Consider the following 9,512-nt stretch of genomic DNA (forward strand, 5'->3'; position numbering starts at 1 on the left):
AAAACGTCCAAGAACTCTTTAAGAGGGTACTCTCCATTAGTTCACGCAGACAAAGAAGGAACTTCGCCTTTGGTCATCACACCAAAAATACGTCGACCTCATTTTCTTGAACGAGGCTTACCACATCATCTTCGATCACAATATAGCTTCGTAATAATGGAACCGAAATCCAAGTGGACTAACTCTTTTGAGTTAATTAATTCTGATGTAGTATTAGACATTGCGTATATGCATCCATCCAACCATCCATGATGTAGAGAGGGTGGGGGGTATTCTATCCTCCATGTTTCTAAAAATACAAATCGGCTGGAGCTATCTCGCCCAAAAGAACTGGAAATCAGATACGCGGACAAGAAAATGCTGGATTTTCCAAACTTTTACTACTATTTTTTGCGCAACAACAAAATGGAGCAGCCGAATATAACGAGCATGTTCCACGGACTCAGCCTGCCCAGTGTTGAGCTGCGATAGCCAGTATCCTCATCTCACCCAGAACCCACCAATCGCAGCGCTCCTTTGTATTCTCCTCCAGACGCACCCCTACAAAACCACGGGAAAAAGCCTAAATTTTTCACAACACAGGCAAAGTAGACCACGCGCCCACAGTCTCAGCCTCAGGTCTCCCTCCGCACGCCGCCACCACCAAGTACAGCCAGTCCCCCGACAAAACCCCATCCACTCCTTTATCAGCGTTTCCCTCCCTTTCCTCCCCTCCATCCATCCATCCTCAGCCGCCTCTTCGCCGGCCATGGCAAATGCTTCCCTCCAGTCCTTCCTCCCCCAGCACCACCATTCTTTCCTCACCAGCACGGCCCACGACGGCTCCCCTCCCGCGCTCCTCAAGCTCACCACCAACGCCAGCAACAGCATTTCATTCAAGGTCTTCGCCAGCGGCGCCTCCTCGGTGACCACCACGGCGGCATCGACCGCCAACTCGCCGGCCCCGACTTCCGTCACCGCCGCCGCGGCGGCGACAACCTCGCCGCCTACCCCCTCCCTGGAGCTCCTGGGCCAGCAGCTCGCTGCCGGGGACTACCGGCAGGCCGACGAGACCACCCGGGCGCTCCTCATCGTGCTCGCGGGCGAGGCCGCGCGCCGCCGAGGGTACGTCTTCTTCTCGGAGGTCCAGTTCATCCCCACGGAGGACCTGCGCGCCGTCGACGCGCTCTGGCTGGAGCACAGCGGCGGCAGGTTCGGGTACAGCGTGCAGCGCCGGGTCTGGGAGAAGTCGCTGCGCGAGTTCACCCGCTTCTTCATCAAGATCGGGTGGATGAAGAAGCTGGACACCGACGTGGAGCAGTTCAACTACAGGGCCTTCCCCGACGAGTTCATCTGGGAGCTCAACGACGGCACGCCGGAGGGCCACCTGCCGCTCACCAACGCCCTCAGGGGCACGCGGCTGCTGGAGAACATCTTCACCCACCCCGCCTTCGACTGCGAGGAAGAAGACGAAGCAGCAGCAGCAGATGAGGAGAAGGCTGACACGGGCAGTGCCACTGGTCAGAATAACAAGGATGACAACAAAGGCAGGGGCAGGCCCAAGAGTTTGACGGATTTCAAGCCCGACTACTCCTTTTAAGGACCCTGCAAGTTTGTGGTGCTGCTGTCATGGGGCAGTTGGTTTTAAAAAAGAAGTCATGTTTCTCTAGTTCGTTTTGGTTGTTTTTGTACTGGACATGCATGGAAATTTGTGACCATATATATATTACTATAAAAACAAGCGTTTGAGAAGCTGCTTGCTCTGGACACGAGTGATTGCATCCAGACATGCAAAAGATAAACTGCATGCGCTACGATATGTTCTCTTTTTATCCGCGATATATGCCATTTGGGAACTCGGTGCAGAAATGGGCATGCCACTTTGAGCCGGCAGCTTTCGCCGGATTACCTCTTTCCTGGCAAGTGAGTGTGACTGGTGTGAGCGAGAACAAATTTGCAGATGAATCTTTAAAACCTGATGAGCTGTTTTGAGGAAAACTAAATTACCTCTCTTAGGACTGCCACAATTTTTTCCACCGTTTCATGCACAAGGACACAGCCTTCGGGTATGTTGATGTGAGCCGTCACAGGTGAGGCGGTCATCCATCTGCATGTACAAGCACGCTCCAGGGTTCTGAAACAGCGGCCAAACGAAAATTAGTTCCATGCTTCAAGTCTCTTCGCCAACACTCTTAGACCTGTCCAGTACACACAGTCCGCATACTCACACAGCTATATGAGTATTGAAGTAGGTGTATTTTTTGGGAGAAAAAAGAAGGGGATTGGAAACCAAGGGTGAAATCCCTCTCTTTTCCCTCTCCCCTAGCCAAGATCGAAATGCTCAAAACTGATATGTCATGTGGCAGACACAGCATTGCCTAAATGTTATATCATGGGTGTTGTATGTCAATGGCGCATGATAGTACAGCAGGTCCCAATCTCATCAAATCAAATAAAGGGATAAGGACCTTATTTAGGAAGATGAGAAAGATATAAATAGTTAAGAAAATATTGAGATAAGATTAATTTCCTTTAGGTTAGATGTTAGTTTCTTAGGCAAGGGACACTATGTACTAAAGCATCATAGCCTCTCCAACCACGCATCCATTAAACCCTGATGGCAGGCAGATGGGGACAAGTGCCGTATCCCTGGTCTGCAAACCCTTACCATACAATGCATGTGGCAAGTTGCGCGAAAGTTCTTACACTAAATGATTTCAAGATTGAGAACTAAATGATTGGATGAGTGCCGTATCCCTGGTCTCCAATGCATGTGGCACGTTGGGCAAAGTTCACGATTCCCACTGAAGCCAGCAAAAACTTGTCTGCACCAATTTCTCGACAATGCCAAGGTTGGGTGACCACCCAACCAGGTCAGCTGCCCACATCCCATATATAACACTAGATGCTTAGCACTTTAAGTTTCTAAGGTTACCAAAACGAGCACTTCACTAGGGAAAGGCAAACTATTATAGGAAGGTTTGAATTAATGACTATCAAAATGAAATGAGCACTTCGCTACCAAAATGAGTACTTCACTAGCCAACTCCTTCACTGAAATGTTTTGAGTAAGCCTTCAAATGAAGGACGGTTAGGAAGGTTTAAATTAATGACTAGGAATCAAAATTATGTTAGTTGCACACTGATCATTTGGTACAAAATTCTACTCCCTCCGTACGCTCTTATATTTCTTTACGGAGGGTATGAAGGCAACAAAACTTGTTTTCCATTCAATGTAGGCTGAAAGATAGATCTGGGCGAGCGATGCTATTTTCTGTCAGTTTATTTTGCAGGTCATGGCACTAGATGTGTTAGTCCCCTCCGCAGTTTGAACACCAAAAGGTCTAAAGTTCCCTCCGCAGTTTATTTTTGGTTAAGCTTTCTAGATAATCATAATTTTTTACATCCAAGAAATAGCAGTCACAGCAAGATACAATAACTCTGGGATTGTAAGTCATGAAGTCATATGTATTGTGCTAACTGCTAATGCTTGATTCCTTGCCTAGTTGAGATGGCCGCTTAGTTGAGGTCAAAAGGACAAGGAAAATGACATTCTCAGGATTGATTCTAATAACGAAGTTTTTTTTTTTAGGAACTGGCAGGAGCCGGAAGCGCCGGTGCATAGCGGACGGATAAAGCGTGCTGAGAATGTTAAGAGGGGTCGTGGTAGACCAAACTTGACATGGGAGGAGTCCGTTAAGAGAGACCTGAAGGTTTGGAATATCGACAAAGACTTAGCCATGTACAGGGGTGCGTGGAAGTTAGCTATCCACGTTCCAGAGCCATGACTTGGCTTCGAGATCTTATGGGTTTCAACTCTAGCCTACCCCAACTTGTTTGGGACTGAAAGGCTTGGTTGTTGTTGTTGTTGTTGTTGTTGTTGTTGAGGAACTGGCAGGAGCGCTGCCTTTTCATTAAGTAGAGGGAAATATGTACAGTGCGGCATGTTTTGAAAGTTGTTAGTATAATAGTGAGTAGCTAATATCAGCCTTCTTAAATTGTGAGTATGTATAAAAGTAAAGTGCAGTATATCTTCCATGGAGATTGCCGAGGGATAACATTCTGGAGATAAAGAGATTGAAAAAAAAATCATGTTAGTTGACTATTTTGAGGGGTGGTCAGCACAGTTACGGACACTTTCGAGTTGTGAATGGCCAGAAATATACACACAAACAAAATGTATTTTATGCCCTATTAAAACTTCCTTTTTCTAGAGAGAGACTCGTAATAGTCTGCATGTGGTCAAACAGCATAAATACAAAGGAGATAACCATTATATGGGAAATTAGCAAATAAAAAATAATGCATTAGTCATACCAAATTTTTTGGAGCTTCATCTACAACTTCGGCAGGTTGATCAGGCCCAAGACTGGGAAAGCAACCATTTTTGCATCTCATATATTTCTGCAAACTGGTTTCAATAATAAAACATGAGCAAGCAAATGCTCATTTGTTTTTCTTGAATTGATAAATAATTAGACAAAAAGGTCAACATAGCTCCATTTCAAATCAGACTCCAACTAAATTTTAATCGTGCTGATTTGCAACATGAAAGAATTTGCTTAAAATGAAAGTGCAACAGAGATGGTTTTATAGCAAGAACCATGAGTGTATGTAACTTACTTGGAAATCCTAGATGAATAATGACAAACAAGAACAAATAACACTGTTTCATAAATTATGTTAGTGACAAAAAGACCAAAATCACACTGGTATTAGCAAAGCCTCATATGACGTCCAGAATGATTATTTTCTGAAGAATCTACATGTTAACAATACTGCTGTCAGTAATTCTAAGAATATGTTTCATGTTGAAACGTGATTACCACTTTACTTTTGGCAATCACACATGATATGAAATCAACCTGATATGGACAACTACAACGTAAAATTTTAGATTGTGCACAAAATAGGCTGCAGACTTCTATCAAGATATATGGTGCTTTTTTTAGCTCCCATCACTCCACTATATAGATTGCACTACGATCCTGTCTCTTTTCCAATTAAGTGTTTTGCTTTGTCATTTATAAACTTCTGCTACAGTTGTTTCATTTAATCAAGTAGGCAGTAGTTCAGTGTAGACATCTGAAACTTCTCCAGCAAAGAGAGTGCCTCCATATTCAGATTGAGTAACCGGATATGGGATGGAGCAAAACAACTGATTAGAACGATACCATGCTTTAAAGCCCGGCAGGCCCTAAACATGTAAATACTGATTTCCTTTAAAATACTGGTTCATATCAACTTTAGAATATCAGTTCATCATCAACTTTCACCTAAAGACCTGTGTTGTGCAGACTATACAAGAAAACAATTAACTGGGTCGCGTGCAATCATGCAAAAAAAATGTTATTTCCATAAAAGCACTCAGCATAATCACAATGGAACTTGCTACTTGAGTAGTCATTCAGACTAAAATTATTCTATCAGAAAAAACATCTGAGGATAATCATCAAACAACAATATCTACAATGACATATTATTTGAACAGAAATCATAGAAAGATTAGATGTTGCAAATAAGCTTACATCTGACATTTGTTCAACTCAGAAAGCCTGCTTGGAACACATGACTGTCCTTTTGCTCTGCATGCAGAAGTACACGACTCCCCCTGCCTAAATTTCAGGTTCTGTTACGTAAAGAAATTCCCATGGGCTTCATTCACTGAACTACATTTAGAGCTTAAATTTGAAAGACCTTACCTTCCCAAAATGACGTTAATGCCATCCAGCCTTGATCCAAAATTAGATTCAGTTGATCCTGCTATATAGTTATACATAGTCATTTCCTAATGTATAATCTAAGTCTTCAAGAACGTGACAATGTGGGCATTAGTAGTGAACAAGAAGTTAGAAGCTTGTGCACCTACTGGGCTCAAGCTCAGACTAAGCTTGAAACTAGAAAGGAAGTGGTCAGAGGTCTAATACTTGTTTTCTCCAACACATCTAAGAAGTCAACAGCAAAAGTAGTCCCCAACCAATGCCAACAAATCTCAGGTTCTTATCTTCCTGACAAAACTCCAGAAAATCTCCCTACTCACGCATTATTATCAGCCCTATCAAGCTCGTTATAAATCTCTAACAGAGGGTAACTAACTGATTGAATCTAACTTTATTTTACTGTAACTAGTGCTGGGCTGCTGGCTGCTGTTCTACAGTCATGCCATGAGCCAAAGTGAACTGGCTTGCCCTTTATGAACGGGGCTAATGCCACCACTTCTGCTCATAGCATGTAACATCAAGTGAGCTGAGCCAAGTGGAGCTTGGCTCGTATCCACTCTTAATGGGCGGTTGAATTTGAATCTTATGAGCAAATAGTAATAGCATTAGCTAAATAATCTAGGTACTAGAAATGATGGTGAACAGATGCTATAACTAGAGAATGTGGTAACTTAGCCAAGATGTAAGAATATAATTTGTACCCGATGAATTTTGCTGCACCAGAAAGCAATGATGGAAATCACTCAAATATGCATTTTCATGGACCTGGTAAATTCAAAGAACAACTTAGATTGAAAGAAAGAATTGTTTACAAGATAATTTTAATTTGTGATTGTTGAATTTATAACATGCCAGATTGGCAACACAACAAGACACTGTAAGGATGAAAATATACTCGAGCTCTGTTCCTTATTATAGATATTCATGTAAAAGGTGTCCTAAAACATTCATATTAGAGCCAAAATCACTGTTTTGACTCTTTTAATGAAGTTTAGCACTAATTGACTCTACCTGAAAAAGATTTCACGGTCTAACCCTTTTAGGAAATGCCACCCGCTATATTAGGGTGTATTGTTTATGCAGGAAACGACATGGTCAACGGCGTTTGCGCCCTGGCCCATGCCCGCTGACCTGCTGACGCAGCAATGTCAAACGCCAAGACATTACTAATCGTATTGACCTTGCCGCGTCACAAGGTCAGCCGGGCATGGTTCAGAGCGCAAACGCTGTTGACTATGGCATTTTCTGTGTAAACAATACGCCACAGTGGGTAGCGTTTTCTATAAGGGTCAGATCATGAATTGTTTTCCAAGTAGGGTCGATTAGTGCTAAACTTCATTAAAAAGGCCAAAACAGTGATTTTGGCCTCATATTAGCACGCTAAGAAAGAACGCGTACCACGCTTGCAGAACTATGGCGGCATCTTCCCATGCAGAAATCGAAGATACTGGGGTAAGTTCCTAGAAGAAAATAAACTGTAAACTTCTTCCGACACATTAAAGTTCTCAAGATACACCAAACAATAACTAAAAGCATCTTACCAGCAGTAACTGGCTTAGCTACCTTCAACTTCAGCACGTCCCCTTCCTTGGTCTGTCAAAAGGATGAGTAAATAACAGAGGAAATAACTCATTTCTTTCAATCTTCTTATGCCAAACCCAGTACTACTAGTAAGAATGTAAGATTTACCCTAGAAGGATTCAAGCAGCAAGAAACACAATACTCGTAAGAATTGCAGCACTGCAAATCAAGGTTGCAGCCCCTGCATGGTTTGACAAACTGTGTTAGATTTACAATGTTGCCATCTTTCTATGGCACGCTGATGTTATTGATATTTGTGCAACAAAAGGTAAGAAACTCACTGACAGGAGAAGCGTGCTCCTGTTCGTGGGCAGCAGCGAGACCACGGATCGATGGAAAGGGCAGTACATACATAACCTAAAAGAGAGTGTTCACAAGGGAGCATAAGTTTACAAGACAGTATATCTAAGCAGGAGAGAGGCACAGGTGTATTACCATTATCATCTGATATCAAATGCCGGCCTTGAACGGTTCTCCTGCACATTATGGGTGCAGCCAAACCAATGTCCTTCCTGAACAAGACTTAAAATCAAGTTGTGCCTTCAGATTTAGTGAATAACATCTGTATATATCAAGCTTGCATCTGGAACTGTACTAACACTAGAATGAAGAGACGCTGATAACCATGGACTCGTGGTGCGATGTGCAATGAGAGCTTTGCCCCAGCACAGAGCACCATTTGTAGGGAGCAATTACCATATATTTGTTGGCTTTCGAACGTGCGTATGCAGCTGTACAGGCGTGCCTACGCGATTCTTGCTTCGGACGGCTACTTGACGGAACTTGCGTAACTAGCGACATGAATAAAACTGATGATGGATTTGATGGCTAAAGGCCCGTGTCGAGCCTTTGCTTTGTATTGCTTTTCGTTTTTCTGATGTTACAATCAACACCCCTAGGGTGTCTTTTATACACGTCCACAAGGGACTATGGAAATAGACTAGGACTAGGAATCCTAATACTACTAGTACTCGGTTTGGCTTTCTTTCCTAATCCTACATGAGCAACATGATTAACATCTACAATATTTACCTCAATTCTTATCACGTCATAAATGTATCTGGTATAATCATTTATTCTGATATTGTGATAGTAAATAAAAAACCAAGAAGAAAACATATACACCAAACATCGCCGTCTGGGATCCCAACCTCACAGTCACAATTCCACAAACCGTAACCAAGCATGAGGCCTAATTACACAAACATGATCGAATCGAGCATGAGGCCTGATCCCACAAACATAATCATAGACAGCAATTAGCATGTTGTCGTTAATCAAGAAATTTAGTTCCGCGGAGCAACTGGTGAGGCTCCCAAGGGTGCCAGCCCGCGGCAAACACGGAAGAACCGACACGGATGCGGATGGATTCCGAAACAATTTGGAGCCGCGGGCAGCGACGACGAGAGCACTCGCATTTCTAGGACGCGACGCTGGGCAGGGGACGCGGGGGGTTGCGGGGAACGGATCTCACTCACCGGATGGCGGAGACTGGGGAGGGGAGGCAGGCGCAGAAGGTGACGGCGGCGACGACGCAGAGGAACCTGGCGAGGAGGAGGCGCGGGTTGGCCATCGGGCCGGGGAGGGGGGCGCCGGGGCAAAGGGTAGCGGGCGCGCGCGTGGGAGCTGGTTTTTCCTCACTGAAACAGAGTAGCGAACGAGCGAAGGGACAGGGTGGAAGAATACTGGACAGCTCTAGCCTCTAGGCGCCGGTCGACCGGCCGGCGCCAGATCGGTCATCCACACGCCCAATGCCAACTTCAAACCACGATCCAAACGGATGTCAGTTTCATCGTTATTCGTCTTTTGGGGGTGATATAATAGAATCATATCGCGATTAGGTCGGCAGTGCGTTCAACGCGCGTCCACATTTCAACCGCATCTTATCCATTCGAAAAAATACAACTTAATCAAAAATTAAGTTATCAATTGTTCACGTCTGAAATAGTGTTATTACAATCCAGTCAAAAATAAAAAAAATACAGTATTAAACATTATTATTATGATTCAACTATAATTTGTTTTCATGAAAAGAAATTAAACTAATAGATACATCTATTGGTTGTCAATGTGAGTCCACATGTGTTCGATCAAGTCATTCTGGACGTGTTTGGTAGCCTGCATGAAGAGTGTATGAGCCCAAAAGTTCCCTCCCCGATCCACTTTTCGCTGTTTGGTAGGGTGTATGGGCTGAGGAGAGCATGCATCAACTGATGCAAAAAAGGGCCTCAG

At 43.9% G+C, this 9,512-nt stretch overlaps 2 protein-coding genes across 3 annotated transcripts; one reads left to right on the forward strand and one right to left on the reverse strand.

The window, feature by feature from the left end:
* Positions 1 to 409: 409 nt before the first annotated feature.
* On the forward strand, positions 410 to 1,731 carry LOC123447804 (tetrapyrrole-binding protein, chloroplastic). Its single transcript, XM_045124485.1, has one exon. It carries the CDS (start codon positions 749 to 751, stop codon positions 1,577 to 1,579), a length of 831 nt encoding a protein of 276 aa, XP_044980420.1. The 5' UTR covers positions 410 to 748; the 3' UTR covers positions 1,580 to 1,731.
* On the reverse strand, positions 1,678 to 8,962 carry LOC123447803. 2 transcript variants are annotated; one of them, XM_045124483.1, is made up of 12 exons: positions 8,759 to 8,962; positions 7,716 to 7,792; positions 7,562 to 7,637; positions 7,389 to 7,461; positions 7,241 to 7,292; positions 7,098 to 7,159; positions 6,401 to 6,464; positions 5,682 to 5,739; positions 5,508 to 5,594; positions 4,297 to 4,390; positions 1,987 to 2,113; positions 1,678 to 1,895 (listed from the first exon to the last, which is right to left on the reverse strand). In XM_045124483.1, the coding sequence occupies exons 1-11, from the start codon at positions 8,851 to 8,853 to the stop codon at positions 2,021 to 2,023; spliced, it is 831 nt and encodes a 276-aa protein (XP_044980418.1). In that variant the 5' UTR covers positions 8,854 to 8,962; the 3' UTR covers positions 1,678 to 1,895; positions 1,987 to 2,020. The 2 variants fall into 2 exon arrangements, with proteins under 2 accessions (XP_044980418.1, XP_044980417.1); XM_045124482.1 differs by having other exon boundaries at positions 5,682 to 5,742.
* Between the last annotated feature and the right edge of the window lie 550 nt (positions 8,963 to 9,512).

This window comes from Hordeum vulgare, chromosome 4H (genome assembly GCF_904849725.1).
Source record: "Hordeum vulgare subsp. vulgare chromosome 4H, MorexV3_pseudomolecules_assembly, whole genome shotgun sequence".
NCBI lineage: Eukaryota > Viridiplantae > Streptophyta > Magnoliopsida > Poales > Poaceae > Hordeum > Hordeum vulgare.

Excerpts from the sequence above, each read along its gene's own strand:
- LOC123447804 (XM_045124485.1), top strand. The coding sequence starts at position 749 with ATGGCAAATGCTTCCCTCCAGTCCTTCCTCCCCCAGCACCACCATTCT.
- LOC123447803 (XM_045124482.1), bottom strand. The coding sequence starts at position 8,853 with ATGGCCAACCCGCGCCTCCTCCTCGCCAGGTTCCTCTGCGTCGTCGCC. Across the intron at positions 7,793-8,758 it reads TCCCCAGTCTCCGCCATCCG|GAAGGACATTGGTTTGGCTG; the intron begins GTGAGTGAGATC and ends AGTCTTGTTCAG. Across the intron at positions 4,391-5,507 it reads GAGTTGAACAAATGTCAGAT|TTTGCAGAAATATATGAGAT; the intron begins GTAAGCTTATTT and ends TATTGAAACCAG.